Source organism: Bos taurus, chromosome 11, assembly GCF_002263795.3.
Source record: "Bos taurus isolate L1 Dominette 01449 registration number 42190680 breed Hereford chromosome 11, ARS-UCD2.0, whole genome shotgun sequence".
Taxonomy (NCBI): Eukaryota; Metazoa; Chordata; class Mammalia; order Artiodactyla; family Bovidae; genus Bos; species Bos taurus.
Window position 1 is genome coordinate 83,078,979 of NC_037338.1, and position 23,820 is coordinate 83,102,798.

The following is a 23,820-nucleotide window of genomic DNA, read 5'->3' on the forward strand; positions in this document are numbered from 1 at the left end:
CAGCACTCAGCCTTCTTTATGGTCCAACTCTTACATCCGTACATCACTACTGGAAAAACCATAGCTTTGACTAGACAGACCTTTGTCAGCAAAGTGCTATCTCTGCTTTTTAATATGCTGTCTAGGTTTGCCATAGTTTTCCTTCCAAAGAGCAAGCATCTTTTAATTTCATGGCTGCAGTTACCAGCTGCAGAGACTTTGGAGCCCAAGAAAATAAAGTCTGTCACTGTTTCTACTTTTTCCCCTTCTATTTGCCATGAAGTGATGGGACCAGATGCCATGAGCTTAATTATTTGAATGTTGAGTTTTCAGCCAGCTTTTTTACTTTCCTCTTTCACCTTTATCAAGAGACTCTTTAAGTTCTTCCTTGCTTTTCTGAAATTAGTGTTCAAGTCACAGTTGAACACTAATTCACAGGTACGTTCATGTTTCTTTTTTGCCTCCAAGAAGCTATTGCTAAATCATGACACATCTTATAAGTGATATTGAATTATAAGAGTATAGTTGCATTGCTATTTCCCCTTTTAATTATTTCTTCTTTCTTTTCTTTACAAATATTGTAATACATTACTCATGGATTAAATTATGATTGATTGTTGGAATAGCTTATACAGATAAAATCTAAGACCCTAAGAAAATACTGGTTAGACATGGAAATATCATCTGTTAATTGGTATAGTAAAGGACTGAATTAATAACCAGGATTTGGAAACATTGACTTATGTAATATCTTAACACATTATCGATTAGAGGATTTTTGCACAACCTAAGGCCTGTGACCAGCAATTTGCTGTGTAAGTGAATATGGAAACACTCTGGTCAATAACATTGGGGTAAAGTGAAAGTGAAGTCGCTCAGTCGTGACCGACCCTCAGCAACCCCATGGACCGCAGCTTTCCAGGCTCCTCCGTCCATGGGATTTTCCAGGCAAGAGTACTGGGGTTGGGTGCCATTGCCTTCTCCAACTCTGAAAGTGAAGTGAAAGTGGCTCAATTGTGTCCTACTCTTTACGACCCCATGGACTGTCCGTGGAATTCTCTAGGCCAGAATACTGGAGTGGGTAGCCTTTCCCTTCTCCAAACATTGGGGTTACAAAAGATATATTAATACATCTCCAGTCAAGAATATGTTAATTTATGATTTAGCTTATGACATAGATATGTGTGTGTGTGTATTTGCATACCTCTCTTACAAAAAAAGGCAAGAAAATGGAACCACGTGCTAAAGGTTTGAAAGATGGCTGTGTCCTTGGAGAGACTCTGTCGCACTGATTTCTCAGTTTATTAAAGCTTCTGCTGTTTTCCAGAGCTGTTTTTGGAGGAAGGTGGAGAGTTCTTGAGAATAAGGTCCTGGTGGGGCGCAACTTTCTAGATTAAATTTGGCCTCCCCCTTTCATGGTGTTCTTAAAATACCTGACCATCTTTGTGGTAGCTGGTAACTAAATGATGAGGCCTCAGAAAACTGGAAGCATGAAGCAAATAGAGATTTTTGTGGAGGAGCTGTATGGATTGGGGGGTAGCACAATGATAAGTCGGGGATTCCCTCCTGTTCCCTTTCTCACCATGTGTACATCATTCACTGAAGCATTGGTCCTTGAGCCACCTACTGTCCTTGTACCTGGAGTATAACATTCAATTATAACTCAAAGTTGGTGATACCTTTTGACTACTTTCATCTAATTCTACCTTCCCCTACCCGCTGCCTCTGGAAACCACAAATCTAATCTCTTTTTCTGTGAGTTTGTTTCTGGAGTGTAATTGACCTACAAAATTGTTAGTTCCTGGTATATAGCATCATGATTTGATATTTCCGTATGTTACAAAATGATCACGTTTGGTTTCTCTTGAGTATGCTAATATATTTGAGACAGATATCATTAGCTATTTTATAGTGTCAAATATTTGTTAGAAACTCAACAGATTTGATGAATGATATACGTTAAATGACCTAAATTAAAAATTACAGAAATGTGACTCCCGACTTTGGTTCAGAAGTAGGTCATGATACAAATTATACTTCCCAACGCGATCTGACTTTTCAGAATTTTTTAATAAAGTTGATGAAAAGGTTTTTTATGGAGACTAGCTGAAGAAAATTGATCATTATTTATTTAGCTAAATGAATGATTTAATGGCTAATGATTTCTAAATCAATAATATGGGCAGCTTTCCTCTGTGAATTCTGTTCTGGAATTAAATTTATCATAGAGTGCTTTCCAGAGGCACTTATTTTGCAGAGAATTAGTGCTTGGAGGCTTAGGCATAGATTTCATCTGATTTCTAGAGAAGTATTACTTGTCTAGAAAATGCAGTGTATTTTCTGCAAGGTTAGAAAATAAGCATTGCAAATTAAATTCATACACAGTGCTAAATGTAGGACAGATCTTTATTATTATATTTTTTAAAATAAATACATGTATTTTAAATGGTAATGAAAAATCACTGCAATATAGTCTACAGCCAGCAAGATATCTGGTGGATCCCATCCGATTGAAACCCTATGGTTTCTGGACTACTTCAGATCCTCCTTGATAATTTTGTCATATGTAGCTTTACATGGCTCACAGATTGAAGGTCTGAGAAGCTTCCTATATGTGGGGGTTTGAACTGCACCTCAGTGAGGGCTGCTGAGAAAGTTGGGATGGGGGCAAGTGTGGGCAGTTATGACATGTCTCCCCTTTCCCATCCTCCCGTCTCTCCCCTCTCATCTTCCCCCAAGCCCCCCACCAAGTTGGTTTCCTTCAATAATTCAGTTAGTGAGGAGGGGTTCTGGGTCAGCACTTGGGTTGTAGGGATTAATGAGCCGTGATCTGGCTGTGGGAGAAAAAAGATGTCACAGAGTGACTTTGACAGTTGTGTTAAGGTTCAGGGAAGAGACACGATCCCTTTCCTTTCAACCTGGGGACGTAGGAGATGCTGGTGTGCCCGACACCGGTGATGGTGGCCTTCCCCATCTTGGAGCAGCAGGGAGGCCACAGGCTTTGTGTGGCTGGAAACTCAGCTGCCTGAGTGCTAGAGAGGAGGTACATGTATACTTGTCCACACAGAACCCCGTTTGGGAAATAACTGTTGGGGAGCTTGAGCATTTGACCCTGTTTTCAGAAGGATTTTTTCCCCTTTTCTTCTGTAAATATTTTATTAAGGAAATTTTCAAATGCACAGAAAAGTCAAGAAACTTCTACAGTGAACCTCCCATATACTCTCCACCTGGATTTCAACAATTAATATTTTACTACACTTGCTCTAGTCCTCCCACCAAATACAGCTTCTTTCTCTGACACATTTCAGAGTTGTAGGCATCGTTACTCGTTGCCTCTTGACATGCACTGTGCGTATCTTTAACTACAGTCAATATTTCTTACTTTTTTATTTTACAACATTTTATTATTTATTTTTTTTCATGTACAAACAATGAAATGCAAAAACGCTAAGTGTAGACATAAGACTGTGAGTTTTGACAAGCACAGCGCCTGTGTAACCCTGGCTCCTTTCAAGATGCAGAACATTACTGTCACCCCAGAAAGTCGATGCCTCTTTCCTGAAAACACCCACCCCACGCTCCCAATCGGAACTGACAGATGTTCGGTTTTTTCCCTGCTGTAGATGAGTTTTGACTGTTCTAGAATTCATTCAGTGGGATATATTCTTTTATGTGAAATGAGATTTATCTGCTTCTATCAGTAGGTTTTTCTCTATTCTTTCTTTCTTATTTTTTTAATAACTGAAAGGTATTCCACTGTATGAATATACCACAGTTTACCCCTTCTCCTGGTGAGGGACATGGGAGCTTTTTCCAACTGAGGCTTGTTATGAAAAAGCTGCTGTGAACTCAGCAGTTTTTGTGAACCTGTGTTTTTACGGACCTTTGTTTTTATTTCTCTAGGGTAACTATCTAAGGGTGGAGTTGATGAGCCACAGTTTTTTAAGGAACTATCAGACCTCTCTTGTTGGCTGTTGTGGTTTTTCTGGGCTGTGGTTCTTTAAGACTTCAAGTTCTCCATCTGAATTTTACCTGCCTGGCAAGGAGCAGACAGAAGCTTGCCCTCAGGATAGAAGCTGTAAAGATGGGAAACTCACTGGTGTCATTTCATTTTCCAAGTGGCATCTGCCCTCTAGTTTCTGTCTGCTCTGAGTGCCTCACCAGTGCCTTAAGATACCTGTTTTTCATGCTTTATCCAGAGTACATAGTTTTCATCTGCAGGAGGGCTGTACAAGTAAGAGAACCCAATCCCAGAAGATTTTAAATAGGATGTAGTATTCTGGATTTCACTGGAGTTCGTCTGATGAGAGTGGGGCAAAAGTCTGAGTCATCAATTCACTCAGAAACAGATGAAAGAAACAGAAAGATGAAACAGAAAGCCAGGGTACCTTTCTCTTAGGATTAATTCTGAGGAGTCAACTCATATCAATGAAGCTTACCCTGTGGAGAGAACTTTGGACTCACCCTCAGCTTAAGCGATCTTCATCTTCTGTGGTTGAAGTAGATGTCAGGAGGCCTCTTGAGAAATGGGCCAAATGGGCATTCAGGTGGATGAGATATGCCAGTTAAAGGGCAGTCCTGGTGGAGATGCTACAACAAGGACTTGGCTTAAAATGAGATTTGAAAAACACATGGCAATTTGGCGATAGCTATAAAAATTATAGTTGTGGGATTATTTGACCTAGTGATTCCTCTTCTGGGAATTTATTCCATGAATTCTCACACATGGAAAATACGGCACATGTTCATTGCTTGTAATAGCATACGATTGTTGATAGCCTGATACATACCGATGGAGAGAGATATCTTATTTTATATGTCTTGTTTTCTGTCTGCGTTAGTCAGCTTGGGCTGACAGGACAGAATACTATAGACCAGGTGGCTTAAACAGCAAAAATTCCCAGTCTCACAGTTTGGAGACTGGAAATCAGATGCCAGTGTGGTTGGGTTCTGGTGAGCTATCTCTTCTGGCTAGCACACAGCTGCCTTCTCACTGTGTCTTTACCTCAGGGCAGAGAGAGAGGGAGAGGGAGGCAGAAGGTATGAAGGGGGCAGAGTATGGGTTTTCATGGGAAATAACAGGCGAGGTCTGGTAGGCATGCTTGAGCAAGCTTGAGAGGAAGAGTTTGGGTAACTTTGGTGGACTCTGGGCTGTGGGGTGATCTCTGGCTATCTAGCACTTGGCCCTGGGGTGATCAGGGCAGAGGTGATATTGCGCCTGGAATGCAGAAGCCAGAGAAAGGGGCTGGTTCAGAGAATTGGCTCCTAGCTGGTTGGTTTGCACATCAGTGGTGTGCCCGCAGGGAAGCTCTTTGCTTTACTTGGCAACTGACTAGTTTGCCAATAGCCCAGATTGACAAGACTCTTCCCCCTCAAATGTCAGTGCATCATAAATTGCAGGAAAGTTTTAAAATTGATGAATACTGTTGTGAATATGGGGCTTCCCTGGTGGCTCATTCAGTAAAGAATCTGCCTGTGATGCACGAGACCTGCGTTTGATCCCTGGGTTGGGAACATCTCCTGGAGAAGGAAATGGCAACCCACTGCAGCACTCTTTGCTGGAGAATTCCATGGACAGAGGAGCCTGGCAGGCTACAGTCCATGGGGTCACAAGAGTCAGACATAAGAGTTGTTTATATGAAATGAAGCCTTTGTGGTTATTATTCACTTGGAGCAAATGTTTGTATTTTAAAATGATTATTTTCACTATTTGTAAAAATAACAATGATTCTTTGGACTCCTCTGAGGGTGATTTTTGTCATTACTTTTAGCTCATGGAAATTAATTATTTCTTTTCTCTTTTGCCTGCTAAAAGCTTTGTATTCAATGATATATGTTCAAGAAACACTGGTGACCATCTTTTGAGTTGTATCTGTGAAATAATATTAAATATTTGAAAAATAAACCTATTGAAATTTTTATTTTCAGATCTAGTTTTTCCCTCACAAAGGTCTCTCAAGGGAACTCTGCTTTATTCCAGCCACGTCGTCATGACTGTTCTTTGTTGTTTTTGTTTTTTGTTGGGTTGTTTTCCTTTTGGAATTTCCTTCAGGATCTGGAGCATATGCTTAGGAATATCTTCAGAGGTAGCGTATTTTTTCATCCCTTGAAGGTGCTTTGATTTTTGGAAATCGCCAAATGCACATTAAATGGAGTGTAAGATTGAGTTGATGATAGGATTAAAAACAAAAACAAAAAACAAGGAAAGAAAGAAAGGAGAAAAGATCTGACTGGAAGTCAGTAATGGGACTGGATGATTTTCCCAGGCAGGGCTCAGACTAGCCCCAAACACAACTCTGAGAGGGACGGTCCTCCATTAGCTGGGGTATCGGCCATTCACCTGGAATAAGGGCTCCTGAGCCATTCGAGACAGGGCTGGTTTTGATGAATAGGTTTAGATTCTAAAAGCCAGAAAAGGGGTGGTTTGAAAACTGTCCTCTTTTGTACATAAGGAAGGGAAATACCTGAAGGAAGTAAAAATGGAGTGGAGAAAAGCTAGATGAGATTGGAGGTTGCAGTTGTAGAGGAAATGAGTGTTTAGAGAACTCAGATTCTTTTACTAGAGGTGCTGTGCAAGAAGCCTAGTTCCCTTTTAGATGAGTCAGCACAAGACATGGAGTTTTAGGTCACTTCTGACACTCCACCCACTTAGAGCTGGCTCATCTAGGCTCAGCTGGTAAAGAATCCACCTGCAATGCAGGAGACCAGGGTTCTATCCCTGAGTTGGGAAGATCCCCTGGAGAAGGGAAAGGCTACCCACTCCAGTATTCTGGCCTGGAGAACTGTATACTCCATGGGGTTGCAAAGAGTCAGACATGGCTGAGCGACTTTCAGTTTCCTCTAATACACCATAAAATTATATGGTGTATTTACAGAGTGAAATATTACTTACTTTGAATTATTTAGATGCTGTTTACCATCATTAGTGAAGATCAGGAGAGTCTGTTCTCTATAAAAAAAAGTTTACACTGTGATGACAGTGACTGTCTGGTATTGGTCACTTAAGGTCCTAAATGAGTGCCTCCTTGTTAATACAAAATGGATATAAACACAGGTGTTATTCGCAGTGTTCTCTCTTTTATTAAATCCATGATATTGATAGGTTGTTGCTTATATACAGAAGTTTTATAAAAGTTGTAACGGTTGGGATATTTTAAGATGTTATATAATCAAAGCATGAAACTTGTTTTCTTTTTGTGGAGTGTGGTGCAGAGAAAGAACCCAGCCATGTTGTCATGACTGTAGTAATCAAGAGAGTTATCCTAAGTCTGCTCTCGCAGATCTGTGTTGTTCTGACCATGAGTGCTCATGTGGTCATCTTCCACAGTAGCTGTCATTGATATCCAGAATTGTATAGCATGGCCTGGGTCTCTAAAACTGGAAGATTAGCTGGAAGTGACATCCTCACTGATCTGTTTGCACTTAGACTTTGTAGCTGCACTAACAGTATTCACATATGTAAGTAGCAAATGGCATAGTGTGTCTAAGTTAAGGCAATTCTACCATTTAACGTAGTTTCATATAATCTGTACTTCGATGGTGCTGAATAGACTTTCTCATAAAGCATCTTAAAAAGTTCTCTGAAGATAATTACAGTTGAAATCATGAAGGACTAAAATCGTGATACTTAGTAACCATGACTGTCACATGGATCCTCAAAGAAAATAATGAATTTTTTTTCCCCCTGCATCCAGTTCTCTTACAGCTAGCAAGTGATGCTTTACCAAATGATATGACCTTGGCTCTTGCTTATCTCCTGGCCTTACCACAGGTAAGTTTGCCTTTAACCAAGAAAAAAAGGACTTAAAAAATGAATAAACTGAAAGTCTCTACTGGGGATTTTCACCAGTGAATTGTTTATTGCATGTTTCATTTCCTTCTGGTTGTGCCTCTGCATAATGGAAGGGCTGTGGTCAGTATCTCAAGAGTAAAGTCTACAATGTTAGCTGAAATCTTGATTTTAAAATCTGCTTTCACATGCATAGGATCTGCCTTTATAATATGTCTGAATTTTAATGTAGTCATGTTAAGATGAGCTTGAGTCAATTTGATAGAAACTTTGAACCAAAATTCTACAGTAAGGACTAGAAATGTAATGGTTTATGATGGTTGTGCCAGTTTCCTTTCAGCTGAGCTCTTTCTCTTGTTCTCCCTTGTAGGTGTTAGATGCTAACAAGTGCTTTGAAAAGCAGTCCCACTCTGCTCTCTCTCTCCAATTGGCAGCCTATTATTATAGCCTCCAGATCTATGCCCAGTTGGCTCCATGTTTCAGGGACAAATGCCATCCTCTTTACAGGGTGAGTCCTCACAGTTTCCACTTTATTAATAAGAAATGGTAAAGCTTTTCTAAAATAGTTAAAACACGTATTTACCTCTTCGGAGGGACTGAAACACTTTGCATTCAGAATGCATTCACAGTGGCTGTGTTAGATGGAGTTGCTTTTCCATGCATTAATAAGAGGCAGAGGTTCTAGTATGTAAGGTGAATGTTGCTGCTGCTGCTGCTAAGTCGCTTCAGTCGTGTCTGACTCTGTGCGACCCCATAGACGGCAGCCCACCAGGCTCCGCTGTCCCTGGGATTCTCCAGGCAAGAACACTGGAGTGGTTGCCATTGCCTTCTCCAATGCAGGAAAGTGAAAAGTGAAAGTGAAGTCGTTCAGTCGTGTCCGACTCTTAGTGACCCCACGGACTGCAGCCTGCCAGGCTTCTCCGTCCATGGGATTTTCCGCAAGAGTACTGGAGTGGGGTGCCATCGCCTTCTCCGAAGGTGAATGTTGATTCACCCCTAACTTCTCTGTCATTTATTTCATTTTCTAGCATTCTTAGGAAAGGCTGAAGTAGTAGAGGAGAAACGGATAACTGGCTTTGTAACTACTTTCTCAAGAGGAAGATGGCTCTGATTTAGGACAGTATGCAGTGTTGTTCTTTGAACAGCACTGCACTTTTATGTATTTTTAAGCCAGAGAGGTATGAGAGTAGTAATGGTGCAGGTGAGATGTTGAGACATACTATGCCTACTTACTCGCATGGTTCTGACACCTTATTAAATTCATTGTTAATTTCTGAGTGAGCGCACCTGAGCTTGGCCTCAACTTACATTGCCTTCTTTTCTGGACCCAAAAGTGTTTCAGGTGCTGCTGGAAAATGGAAGGCCTCTAGGTTTACTTGTCTGCACCAGCTTTAAGCATCAGCATTCAGAAATTATCTCCTTTTTACACTGGGTATTTTAAGAGAATTACCACTTTAAGAATAGATAAGCAAATAGATTAGACTTTCAAATCCACTCTGTGTACAAATTCAAGGCTCAGTGTCTATTGAGGCAGGATTCTTCCCCCTCTGACCCAGAGCAGACTGCAGAGAAAGAATTTGGATGCCTTGGCCATCCAAAACAAACATATCTAAGAGCCTGTAAGTATATGAAAACATTCTGTTCATGGCAAAATCTTTGGCTTTGATTCATCAGTTTTTATTTAGAAAGAGAAAGGGGAATGAGCGAACTCTCTGCCACACAGGTTACTCTCCCAAGGGCATCATCATTACGAGTGGGTATTGTTTTCAGAAATGGGTATATTAGGATGAAGTTTGGGCCAAGGAAAGGACTGTCTTTTTTAGGCTAGTTCATGTATTACTTTATTTGGGAAATTTTGAATTTCTTTTTTTGATTGCTACTGCTGCTTTGTACTACTTTTTCCCCCTATACTCTAGTAATTTTCCTTTGTTTTGCTTTTATATCCCAGGTATGTTTTTGTTTGAGATAAGGAATTGACCTACTATGTTATAAATTGAGGGAAAGAAGTGATTATATATAGGTGCAAGTGAGGCAGGTTAATTTCTGGAACAGTGTACTTACTTAATGGAACAAGCATCGTCTCTTCCTTTCTGTCGCCTCTGCATCTTTTTCCAGGCATCTAGCAGAGCAGCCTTTCCGGAATGGAGGTCTGGGCTTCCTCTCCTTCACTTCAGTGCTTCAGTGGTTTCCCATGGCCCTAGCGAGGTCGTCTGGCCTCTGTTTCCTCACCTTCATTTTCCTTTTGTTCAGCCATACCAAGCTGCTTAAAGTTCTCACACAGCCCGTGTATTCTCTGTTCCTTGTCTTCAGCATGTTGTAATCTTTTGCCCATAATGTTTCACCAGCATGCCTTTGCTTAGTGCTCGGGTCCTGCCGCCTGCCACCATCCTGTCGTGCCCCCAAGCTGTGCTGGACGCTCCTCTGTGTGCCTGTACTGCCCTTTCCTTACCTCGTGACTTCTGTACTGTGTTACTTTGAATTTGCCTATTTTCATCTCACTGGATAACGAGCTGTTTCAGGCCGGTGTCTGTGTTGTATTCATTGGTTTCCTCGTTGCAGGATCTGGAATGTCAAGGGGAGTAAATGGGTGTTCCCTGGGGTAGAATACTGAAAATTAATGAGTCATCCTTCAGTACATAGGAGGCAGTTGGATAATGTGTGTGTGTTTATCAAAAATATTTGTCAGATGACTGCTTGTGCCAGGCAGTGTTCTAGATCCTGGGAAGACAGTAGTGGACAGTGTGTATAAAAACCCTTCCCCTTTTCAGATTTACATTATGTTTGGGGAGGGGCACCATCAACAACAAAAAAAGTAAATATATCTTTTGTTTGATTATGATAAGAGCTTTGCAAACAAAAAGCAAAGAAGAAAGTTAAGCAGTGGAGTTCAGTTTAAAACAGGCTCAGGAAAGGCCTGAGTTAAGAGGGTGACCTTTGACTAAAAAAAAGGATGAGCATAGCACGAGGAAGACTGAGGGGAGGAGAGCATTCTAGATAAAAGGATGGAACCTGTAACAGAGAAGTTGATATGTCCCTGTGCCATCCTATGTACTCTAGTGTTTTTTCACAAGTATTTAAGGAAGTATTGAAAGTATTACTTTATAAAATGTGAGGCACAGAAGTGTTGCCCAACTCCAGAGGGAAAGTATAGCAGTGGAGTCGGTGACTAGACTTCACTGTGACCCGTTCGGGTCTCCTCTAGGCCGGGAAGGTGTCAGGAGGGGTCACAGCAGGGGTGTATGTGGGGCTTGTTTAGGGAAGCTCTCTGGGAACGGTAGAAGGATGAGACTCACCTTGGGAAGGCATAGGCTGTCTTAGTACCTTTCACATTCAATCTGCCATTTGATCCATTGAGCAGCCTCATTTTGCAGAAGTGGCAGCCTCTGCAGAAGGTAAGACTCAGAGAAATTGGGTTACTTGTTCAGGGTCGCTCCAGTAGAAAGTGACCTCAGTCACCGGAGCTCCTGATTCCAGTCTTTACCTGCCCATTGTCTGGTCGTGCGGCCACTCCAGCTTTGTTTCAGAAGCAGCGTGTCCCTGTGTTTTGGACCCGAGTGATCTCTGGCTCGCACTCCAGCATGATGTTTCTACCCGCTTTGCAGTGGCTGTTGGCTGAAATCTCTACTCCCGTGTTTGACAGGGAAGCCACTCAGTGAACACTGGTGGCTCTTCCTCACCCCACCAGTCATGATCCTGACACTGGCTCATTTGAAGTTTATGTTCTGACTGTTCAGACTGTATATTTCTCTGATTTTGACATCCTTTCCCATGCCTTGGTGTCTGTGCAGATGTAATTCTCCTGCCTGAAATACCTCTTGCTTCTTCCCACTAGTAGCAGATAAGTCTGAGCTTACAAAAGCCTCCTGTGTGAAACTTTCTCTGCTGCCTGAAATGATTTTTTTTAATTCTCTTTCTTACCTTTCTAATTATTGTAAATACATCTTTTTTTTTTTTTTTAAGTTGAAAAGTAAAGTTAAAGTCAATCAGTCATATCTGACTCTTTGTGACCCCATGGACTGTAGCCTGCCAGGCTCCTCTGTCCATGGAATTCTCCAGGCCAGAATACTGGAGTGGGTAGCCTTTCCCTTCTCCAGGGAATCTTCCCAACCAGGGATCGAACCCAGGTCTCCCGCATTGCGGGCAGATTCTTTACCAGCTGAGCCACAAATTAATTTCTGTCTCTCCCGGCTCTCTTCCAGACTTCCCCCAGAGTGGATCTTGTAGGCTGTGGTAGCCGGTGCACCTCGTCTTCTTTCCACATATGATCCTGTTGAGGGCAGGAATCCCCGTCTATTCTGAGTCCCCAGGACATCACCTCCTTCTAGTTACTCAGTGACTGTTTGTTGGCATGTGACTCATTTGAGGAATCATTTCAGCTGCTATGGTGAACAGCCATCAGTATTACATTTTGGGAGTCCCGACTTTTCATGGACGGGCCTGTTAGCTGGATGTTTTAAGTATGTTTGCATTGTCCATTGACTACCTAATGGCTCATTATTTGAATCTTTTCAGAATCTCTCCCTGCAAAAAACCACACTCCTGAGTTTGAATTAGACATGACAAACTTCTGATGAATCATCTTGGAAATGGAGATCCAAGTGGTTTCAATTTGTTGCCCACACATAATAACTCTCCACGAAGCTTTGCTTCTCCTCAGTTGTCAGTTCAGCTTGTTTCTATTTGCACAGTCTTTTCACATTTTCTCTTTCCACTCCCTGCAGTTCTGAGCTGTGGGAATGATAACTTAGGTAGATTACTAGGTTTGAATGAAAGTCTTGATATGATTTGTGGTGTCATTTCTGATAAGAACCCTGTGCATCTTGGTGCAAAGCACATCCTGTGTCAGCCGCACAGACCCCCAGGACCTGGCAGCAAACCTGGGTGATCATTGAAGCAGCCCAGCAGGCCTTTTTTCTTTTTAATATTTATTGGTTGACTGACTGATGGATTGATTTAGCTAGGTGCACCAGATCTTAGTTGCAGCATATGGAATCTAGTGTCCCAACCAGGGATCGAACCCAGGCCCCTTGCCCTGGGAGTGTGGAGTCTTAGCCACCTGACCACTGGGGAAGTCCCTCATGTTTCTTTTTAGAGATCTATAATGATGATTGGCAAATGGTCACTTGCAGAGAATTTCCTCTTCTAGTATTTATCCTAATCAACTTTTTATGTTGAAAAAACAATGCACAAACATGGCAAAAAACAGATGAAGAAAATAGGATAAAACAAAAGGTCAGTTTCCTTTTTGTATTCCTCCAGAAATAGTTATGGATGTACATATTTATATAACAACTTTGTAATACAGATATGAGTAAGCTATCGGAGAAGGCAATGGCACCCCACTCCAGTACTCTTGCCTGGAATGGACGGAGAAGCCTGGTAGGCTGCAGTCCATGGGGTCGCTAAGAGATGGGCAGGACTGAGCGACTTCATTTTCACTTTTCGCTTTCATGCATTGGAGAAGGAAATGGCAACCCACTCCAGTGTTCTTGCCTGGAGAATCCCAGGGACGGGGGAGCCTAGTGGGCTTCCGTATACGGGGTTGCACAGAGTCGGACATGACTGAAGCGACTTAGCAGCAGCAGCATGAGTAAGCTATACACATTTCTGTACCTTGTGTATTCGTATCTTTTGTAATTATTGTAACTGCATCTTTTTTACAAATTGAAGTATTTAATTGTAGTTTTTTTTTTACAAATTGAAGTATTGAAATTTACAAAGTGTTAATTTCTGGTATACAAACAAAGTGCTTCAGTTATACATATAAGCATGCAAGTACACACGTGCAGATATTCTTTTCCATTGTAGGTTATTACAAGATACTGAATATAGTTCCCTGTGCTATACAGTATGACCTCGTTGTTTATTTATTTTATACAGCATACTGTGTATCTGCTAATCTCAAACTCCTAATTTATCTCTCTTCACGTATATGCATCTTGAAGTGTAATTTCTCTAGGTTAAAAAAAAAGTTTAAGAAGATAAAATCATTTAAAAATGGAAATGTGTCTTTTAGTTTTATATGCTAGAGAATCAAACCTAGCAGGGGATGAAATTCAAAACTTTATGGTAGACTATTTCTAAGATGCATTTTTTTAAGCTACTAATTGAAAATACTAAGTAGAAAATTATCTCAAGCAAATAACAACCCTAGAGGGAAAACATACCACCTGTTTAAAACTTTCCAAACAATATTACCAAGAAATGGAGACTATTAAGCCTGAATGGATTTATTACCTCTACTAGTTAGTAGTACTAGATGAAGTCATTCAACATTCTAGTCTCATAAATATTTATGTACATTAAATTTTTTTTTTTTTTTTTAACAGGGACCTGGCCATAGTCTTTAAAGAAAGCATATATTTTTTTCTACACCTTAAAGAAACCGCATTGCCAGATTTGGGGGGAAAATTAGAATAATTTATTCTCTACACTTCTTAAATTTTTTACGCCTTTTTATGTTTTCAGTTTTTGTAGTATCATTTCAATACTGAATATGGGAGATTTCAAAGCTACCCGTAAAGTCCTTCAAAAGTTTCTTAAAGGCTAAAAACTTTTGTACTCACGGATCATGTCATTGAACTTAGGTGGAAAAAGAGGGAGAAAGATTTGAATATACTCTGCTCAAAAATTAGTGACTTGACGTGTAAAACTGGATATAGGACATTCAAGGAGCTCTGCTGGCAGGGTAGGGAGCAGGGCCTGGTACAGTGGAGAGCCCACAAGACAAGAGATCAGGAGGCTTGAGTCTCTTCCTTGCTGTGAGACTCCAGCTCAGGATGCCTAATTGGAGATTGGCATCTATAAAGCAGTTACCAACAGTCTCCTGTGCCCATCACTGGGTTGGTATGAAGGTCAGATCAAAATCATGTGAAAGTGCTTTAGAAACTTTAATGCTGTGCACTTGTGAAGTGAATGAATGAATGTATGAAATGAAGTGTTGGGCTGAGTAGAGGATGCTTTTGGAATATATTGAGAGAAATTGTGATGAGCCCGGGGGAAGAATTGTTACTAGAATTTAAAACTTACATTGGAAGTAATCATGACAGGTAAAGTTTCTGGAGGAAGGGATAGAAAGTAGTAGTGATAATGATTAGAAAATAATTTGCATGGAAAGCTAGAACTTAAAACATGCTCATCCATCTACTCTCTATGAAGCGTCTGTCAAGAACAAAGTATTGGTTGGCCAAAAGATTCGTTTGAATTTTTGCCCCAAATTGCATCTCTAGTAAGCAAAGGATATGGTATATAAACTAGTACTGCTGACGTAAAAGCTGCTGCTGCTCTTTGGTGTGTCCCCCTCTTACTCCACAGCTCTAATGTGCTGTGGGAAAGACACATCCACTAAGTACAGCTGGTTTCTGCCCTCTAGAAACTAATTTAATACTTAAAAGAGAGGCAGTGTAGAGTATGCAATAAAAGTACAATTAAAGTGTAACAGATATATCAGTAATGTGCATGCGTAGTCACTGAGTCATGTCCTACTCTTTGCAACCCTATGTTCTGCAGCCTGCCAGGCTCCTCTGTCCATGGGATTCTCCAGGCAAGAATACTGTAGTGGGTTGCCATTTCCCTCTCCAGCATCTCTTCCTGGTCCAGGGATCAAACCCGTATCTTTTGAGTCTCCTGGATTGGCAGCAGCTTCTTTACCACTGTGCTACCTGGGAGTACCTTTGAGTAAATTCCATAATTGCTTTCATTTTTGGAGCCCCTCCTATGGACCAGGTCTTGGTTTGTGTATTTTATATGTGTGTGTGTGTATATAGTTTCTTAGGCTTTGTGCAACCACGCAAGCTATAGTATATTGCCATTTTATAGATAAGACTATTAAGTTTGTAGTTGTTAAATAGCTTGCACAAGGACATTCAGCTAGTAACTTATGTGTATCCATGTTTATTACACTCTGTCATGCCATTTTCTTCATTGGAAAAAAAGAATAGGTGTTTTTTTGCCACATATGAAAATGAAGGTTGTATGTGGAGACTTGAAACTCTCTGTAAGATAAAGAAAAGCCAATGTAATGTTAGTAGTAGCAATTATGTGCATTATTGCTTTGTGCTATTCAATACTCTTGGAGCTGAACTCTTTAACCTGGTTTGGGAATTTGTTTCATAAATGGTGTTAGAAAGAGAATAGAAATGAGATCAGGTATTTGGTGTACTCTCCCAATACAGGTACCAAATCCGTGAGATGCCAGAAAACAAAGAGTGAGAAAATGAGTGTGGTACAATAACCATAAGAAGTCCTTGGGAGAGAGAAGGTGGTTGGTTCCATGAATAGGGAGTAGGAACCAACAGCCTGGTAGAGCAGGGCATGGAGTCATACAGAGATGGGCTGCCTGGTTGTCGCACCGCCTTCAGAGCACATTGGGCAATTTGAGGCTGGAAGACTTGAGTCTGAAATCAGAGGGTCAGAGTATACATGGAAAAAAGCCTTCACTGTTTTGATCAATGTGAGTTTGCTAGTGGAGTGCAAAACCAGTACAAAGAGCTCCCTGAAAGAACACCTACAGAAGAGCTGTCCTGCTGCCCTAAGACTCCAATTGCTGGATATTTGCTCCTGCTCTCTCTCTTTCTAGACAGAAAAGTGCTTACTGGATGAGGTGCGAGACGAACAGGCAACAACAGGGCACACCAGGATGCAGAGCAGGTGTAGATGGGCTGCTGGCTCCCTGGCAACAACCATATGCCAGACAGCTTCAGAGGGGGCTGTGCCTCTAGGGGTGGTTCAGGGAGGGACCTCATGAGCTTCAGTCTGTAAGCAGAAGGGAGCTGGGTTAAATGACAGATGAAGAGGCACTAAGAGCCTAGGAATGGGATCCGATTTGCCTAAATCCGTTGCCAGATATACCAGTCTTATACAGCTTATTCCCAAATCACTTCTAAATGCAGTTGGATCAGCTTCGTTCACTCCATCTTCCCATCAGGGCTTAGCCATATAGGCTTAGCACATATTCTCGCCTTTACTGGAATTTGTTTCCCTCGTTTTTTTTTTTTTTTAATATATAATAATTTTATTTATTTTTAGCCATGCAGGGTCTTCCTTGCTGCACAGGTGTTTTTCTAACTGCAGCAAGCAGAGACTAGTTGCGGTGCGAGGGATTCTCATCGTGGTGGCTTCTAGGGTGTGGGCTCAGCAGTTGTGGCTCCCGGGCTCTAGAGCACAGGTTTAGTAGTTGTGGCCCATGGGCTTAGTTGCTCCAAAGCATGTGGGATCTTCCCGGACCAGGGATTGAACCCATGTCTCCTGCATTGGCAGGTGAATTCTTTACCAGTGAGCCACCAGGGGAACCCCTGTTTCTTGATGGCCTTTTTACTACTTAATACCTGAATAGTTAGACTAGAAATTAACTCTTCCACAAAGCCCTGCTTGACACATGCCCGAAGCCAACCCCTCTGTATTCATTCCCATAGCACCCTGTGCTTAGTGGTATCAAACCATTTACAGTCGTTGGCTTGATTGTCTTTCCTTATAGACTACATTCCTGGAGGAAAGGGTCACATCTTCTTAGGACATCACCTGGCACATAATAGGTGCACAGAAAGTATTTGTTTAGTGAATGACAGATAATCTTGCAGCTACTTGGGAGCATTGGTTTTCAAAGCCGGGTCTTTTGACTTGAGATAGATATCTGTAGTTTTTGAGGACAGGACTCAGTGTATGCATAGAGATAGGGGAAGCATTTAGTAAGGTTGACCTTTTCTTAAATCTACCTGTTGGAATCCAAGAAGATTTCTTTAATTGGTTTTTATCATCACTCCCAGACTGTTCCTTAATAGGATCAAGAGAGAGAATGTCAGGCTAGGTTTGGCAATATGGACCCAACAATGATAAATCACCTGTGCAGATCAGAATAATGACTTACACATGAGAAATGCTGACAGCTCATTATAATTAGATGTGTTTTAGAGAGCCACAGGTAGATTCGGGAGTTTTTTTTTTTTTCCTCTAATTTGCTTATATTAAAATATGTACCATGTCTTCCCAGAAGCTGAGAGGGATTGAGTTAATGTTGTTCACATGTTAGGTAACTCTGGAATCATGGTGGAGTTGCTATGGCTTCATTGACACCCAGACCAACTTTAAATAAATGTGGTTATATTATATTTATTTAATATAAATAAATAACCACCTTTCCTGTCAGCCGATCAATTCTGGGCTTTGTTCTATTTGAATAATTGTTTTGTAACATAAGTATCAGTTTAGTTGCTTAGTCGTGTCTGACTTTTTGTGACTCCATGCACACTGCAGCATGCCAGGCCTCCCTGTCCATCACCAACTCCTAGAGTTTACTCAAACTCATGTCCATTGAGTCAGTGATGCCATCCATCTCATCCTCTGTCGTCCCCTTCTCCTCCCACCTTCAGTCTTTCCCAGCATCAGGGTTTTTTCAAATGAGTCAAAGAATTACAGGACAGTATCCCATTGAGCCCCAAATTGAGAAAAGTAAAAATTGGTTGCATACTTTTTTATGAAACTAGAAAAAAATGATGATTGTAGGAACAAGGATGGGTTTTTTTTTCCCCTTACTTATCCCTGGAGAAAATACTCTTCTACTTAACTGTCTAGGCATTTCTAATGGGATTATTGAACTACAGCTTTGTTATTGAGAATACTTAGATGGTCCAAACAATATTTTCCAGGGGCAATGATGACAAAAATTGCTTCCAGGGTGAATTATTATAAATGATCAGATAATTAGGGAAGAGATCTGGAATAGGCTCAGGTATCTAATGCTAGTTGAAAAAGCAAGCATACGTATTTTTTAAGTGGATGGAGAGATTTTTGAGTTGGAAGAACAGAGCAGGCGTCCAGAAATCCATTCCTAGACTCAGTTTCTGTGTCCTGTTCTTATGATCTGCAAAATGGACCACCTCTGCATCAGACCGGAGAAGGCAATGGCAGCCCACTGCAGTACTCTTGCCTGGAAAATCCCATGGATAGAGGAGCCTGGTAGGCTGCAGTCCATGGGGTCGCTAAGAGTCGGACTGACTGAGCGACTTCACTTTCACTTTTCACTTTCATGCATTGGAGAAGGAAATGGCAACCCACTCCAGTATTGTTGCCTGGAGAATCCCAGGAACCCGGGAGCCCGTTGGGCTGCCGTCTATGGGGTCGCACAGAGTCGGACACGACTGAAGCGACTTAGCAGCAGCAGCAGCTGCATCAGACTCCCCAGGGTGGTTGTAAACCTTGATTAAATAGCGGCCGTGTGAAGGGCCAGACACACGTGCAGTTGACGTGACCTTCTTCCCATTGTTACTTTTTTTTTCTAATTAGTCCTTTTGTTGTTCACAGGCTGATCCCAAAGAACTGATCAAGATGGTCAGCAGGCACGTGACTCTGTACGGACACGAGGCCTGGCCCGAGGAGCTCGCAGCACTGACCAAGCAGTTGCACTACTACAACGAACGCCTGCTGGACTTCACTCAGGCTCAGATCCTCCAGGGCCTGCGGAAGGGTGTGGACGTGCAGCGGTTCACGGCCGACGACCAGTACAAAAGGGAAACCATCCTTGGCCTGGCCGAGTAAGAGATACCTTTGTCTCATAAAGGGATGGGATAAAACACACAAGGACAAGCTGAGTTATCAGGACTATGAGTCACAGTCCCTTGAAGATGTACATTCATGGTTACCGGGAGCAGGGTTTCCCCTACTTCTTCCGATCCCGTGAGGGACGTGTGAGTCTTCACAAATGGATTGTTGGTGGGATCATGGTTAGCATAGCTGCCTTCTAAATGATCAGTAAATGCAGACTGTATTTTAGGCTTGCAGATTTAAAATAGTAAGGATGATAATTATAAGAAAATTTCCCTATGATTTTGGTATCCTGACCCCAGTACCATGTTAGAGGTGATGCAGTATGATTGGGGTTAAAAGTATGAAGCTTACCGTGTGCATGCTAAGCCACTTCAGTTGTGTCCTATTCTTGGCAACCCATGGACTGTAACCTGCCAGGCTCCTCTGTCCATGGCGTTCTCCTGGCAGAAATACTGGAGTGGGTTGCCTTGCCTCCTCCAGGGGATCGTCCTAACCCAGTGATTGAACCTAGGTGTCTTATGTCTCCTGCATTGGCAGACAGGTTCTTTACTATGAATGCCACCTGGGAAGCCCGTGAGGCTTACTTTAGAAATTTAAAAACAAGATTCCCTTTGATTCCTGGCTGGAATCTCGCTTTTCTGCTACATGGCTGTTTAATTTCCTCACTGTGTTAAAAATAGATACAGTCGACTTAATCCAAGAGGAAGGACCACGTGTTGTGGGTCCAGGGCACTTTCATCTGTCCTGGGTTCCTAGAGAAAGCAGATCTTTCACTCTGGCAGTTTCTCTTGTTCGAAGCCTATAGCAGCTTCCTTTTTTTCCTTTGTCCCTTAGCTCGTTCCAGAAAAAAGTTAGCCCTTGTGTGAGATGGCAGTACACTTCAAGGCCTATGGGAATATGTTCTCGTTTAGGTATGGAGTTCCCCTTGGTTTTAATACTGGTCCTCATTTTTTGTTTTCGATCAAATGAGTTCTGATCAAATGAGAATTACATGTCAGGTGTTAGGGAAGTTAAACAAGATATTTTTATAAAGTGGGCTCACTCACAATGGTTATTAAGTTAGAGGTATGTTTTGTTTTTAACACCCCGATTTGTGGAGTGCTTCTTATGGGCCTAGAATGGTGTTAGATGCTCTATAAACTTTATTTTGAAAACATCTTTTAATCCTTAAAGGTAACCCTCTGGTATAAAATGTTATCCCCATGTTATAGCTGAATAACTTAAAAGTGTTTGTCACTCAGTTGTGTCTGACTCTGTGCAACCCCATGGACTGTAGCCCACCAGCCTCCTCTGTCCATGGGATTCTCCAGGCAAGAAGGCTGGAGTGGGTTGCCATTTCCTTTTCCAAAGAACTTAAAGCTTATTAAGTAATTGGCCCAAGTTTCCATAGATGGTAATGCTCACAGCTGTGATTTCCTGCTACCTACCAAAGGCATCACATCTTCAGCACCACGCACCCTGCCCACACTGCCTGATTGAATTTTCCCAGAAGCATTGGTATGCAGTTCTGTCTAGGTTTCCAGCCTTTGAAACAAGGGTAGATTGTGCCTACATTTTACAGTTATTAATCTCTCCTGATAAGTACCTTAAAATCAGTGGTAAAGAATCTGCCTGCAATGCAGGAGCCGTAGGAAATGCGGGTTCGATCCCTGGGTCAGGAAGATCCCCTGGAGGAGGGCATGGCAACCCACTCTAGTATTCTTGCCTGGAGAATCACATGGACAGAGGAGCCTGATGGGCTATAGTCCATGGGGTCACAAAGAGTCAGACATGACTGAAGTGACTTAGCATGCACTCATGAGAAGTACCTTAAAATAGCAAAGATGGTCTTGATTATGGCAGTGGCCGTTGCTATTTTTCATCATTATTCTTAAATCTTAAAGCAGCAAAATAACTTCAGTACTCTAATAGTACTTTATATTATCCTGGGCTTTTTTCCTATGAGAAGACACTCAAATTCTTTTTAGAGTGAGGCAGGGAAAATGGAGATCAAAGAAAGATAGTAGGGACAGCCTATGGGAGAATTCAGTTAAGAGAAATGTACAAATTTTTTTTTTCTCTTCCCCTCTCTTCTCCTGGAGGTTCATAATTTCTTAGGTTCGTTTAATGTCCAATTTGAAAGTGACTAAAGAGATAATATCATCCAATCTCCTTACTTTTGGAAGAGGAATGTGAGAAGCACAGAGCCTTAAAGCATTGTTCAAGGTCGCAGAGCCAGGAGTTGAGCCTGGGCTTCCTATTGCCGAGTCCAGTGGGCTTTTCTTTGGGCATTTGGTAATCCTGAGTGAGATTGTTTATGGTTTCTTAGAAGAGGGTTATTATGCAGATACAAGTTGACAAGATAAGGCATGCCTTACATCATCAATTACATTTTGCTAGGGCTTTGTCTTGTCTTTTTTTTTAAGCATCCAGCTAGCACATGCTATTTGAAGCGTATCCTAGAGGACAAATATATGCTTTTGATAAATAAATAATAGAATCTTCTCCACAATCTGTTGTTTATAAATATACACAGCAGTCTTTAGATGGCTCGTTCAAAATATCTCAAACTATCTATGAGTTTTCTGAGTTAGCACTTCTGGTTTGAAGACAGCATTTTCGCATCTCACACAAAAGAATCCTTGAAGAACCTGCTTCCTTCTGTTTTGCAGCTCCACCTTCAAACATGTCCATTCTTTATTTTCTTACTAATTGTATGTCCATTTTAATGGCCGTTGTTTTCTGTGCATACGTTATAGTTGTCCTTTTTTGTCTGTAAGTTATTACTATCTCAGTGGCTAGGGTGACTTTGAGGAAAACAGAATATAGTTTGGTTTCTTCCCACTTTTATCATATAATAAAGATGTGAATACTTAGTACACACCTCGTGTCAGATGCTGTGGCAGACTCTCATAATAGGAAGGGTGAACTGCTAATGGTCCCTGTTCTCCACAAACTCTCATTTTATCCTGTGGATGTCAGGATAAAATGAGAGTTTTATCAATAAATCCTTTAAGAAATAATTTTTAATGACAGTTACCTAATAATCCAGGTATTGACAGACTTAATTCAGTCCTTGGTCTCTTTCTATAGTCTATGAGCATTGAATGGCTTTACATTTTTAAAAATGGCTTACATTTTTAAAAATGGCTTACATTTTTAAAAATAGCTTACATGTTTAAAGGTTTGTGGAAAGGCAGGAGTAAAAAGCAATAGAAGAATATGCTACTGAGACCGTATGGTGGTAAAGCCTGAAAGATTTACTATTTGGAAAAAAAAAAAAAGATTTACTATTTGGCTTTGAATGGAAATCATTTGCCAGCTCCTGGGTGATCCAGCTTACAAATATTGGTTTCCTTAGTGAGGCTAAGTGTAGTCTTAGCAGTATTACTTGATGGTAATAGGTATTTCATTCCTGTTTCTGTGGTTTTTGTCCACCATCCTTCCTTTTTTTTTTAATTTATTCATTTTAATTGGAGGCTAATTACTTTACAGTATTGTAGTGGTTTTGCCATGCATTGACATGAATCAGCCACAGGTGTACATGTGTTCCCCATCCTGAACCCCCCTCCCACCTCCCTCCCCATACCATTCCTCTGGGTCATCCCAGTGCACCAGCCCCGAGCACCCTGTCCTATGCATCAAACCTGGACTGGCGATCCATTTCACATATGATAATATACACGTTTCAATGCCATTCTCCCAAATCATCCCACCCTTGCCCTCTCCCACAGAGTCCAAAAGACTGTTCTATTAATCTGTGTCTCTTTTGCTGTCTCGCATACAGAGTTATCGTTACCATCTTTCTAAATTCCATATATATGCATTAGTATACTGTATTGATGTTTTCTTTCTGGCTTACTTCACTCTGTATAATAGGCTCCAGTTTCATCCACCTCATTAGAACTGATTCAAATGTATTCTTTTAATGGCTGAGTAATATTCCATTGTGTATATGTACCACAGCTTTCTTATCCATTCGTCTGCTGATAGACAACCATCCTCCCAATGAAGAATTCCATCCTTATGTTTCCTTTGCTTCAGGAAAGTTGGGGTTTTATGACAGTTTCTCCAATATAGACTTTATGTGAGTGCTCTGGACCAGAATTGTTTACATACCTAGAGATTCTCAAGTCTGATGACACCATTCCCTGATTTGAACTTTCCATTGAGTCTCCATTGCCTGTAGGATAAGGTATAGATCCTTCAGTAGACCTGAGGACCCAGCGCATTCATGGTTGTGAAACCCCGTCTATCAAAAGCCCGTTTGTCTCTTCTCCCTCTTTATCGCCTCTGCTTAGTTAATCCCTGTTCACTCTCTCATCTGTATCCTCACAGTGTTTTGTAGTCTTTTGACATTACCCCTTTCTGTTTGATGCCTGGTTCACACTTCATACACTCCATTAGGCTGTGAGTTCCTCAAGAAGTATCTTGTTGTTTTTATATCTTAAGCAGCTGGCATAATAGCTGGCCCAGTGTAGAAAATGAGAATGTATTGAGTGACTGACTGTGTTTTTCTCGGAGATTTACCT

The 23,820-nt window shown here is 41.3% G+C and overlaps 1 protein-coding gene across 1 annotated transcript in view; it reads left to right on the forward strand.

The window, feature by feature from the left end:
* NBAS (NBAS subunit of NRZ tethering complex) overlaps nucleotides 1–23,820 on the forward strand; it is a gene marked incomplete in the record, with an annotated part of 468,052 nt that overhangs the window by 339,686 nt on the left and 104,546 nt on the right. The window contains 3 exon segments of the mRNA NM_001192550.1: nucleotides 7,674–7,750; nucleotides 8,139–8,276; nucleotides 19,067–19,296. Of these exon segments, the coding sequence (NP_001179479.1) occupies nucleotides 7,674–7,750; nucleotides 8,139–8,276; nucleotides 19,067–19,296 (445 nt within the window).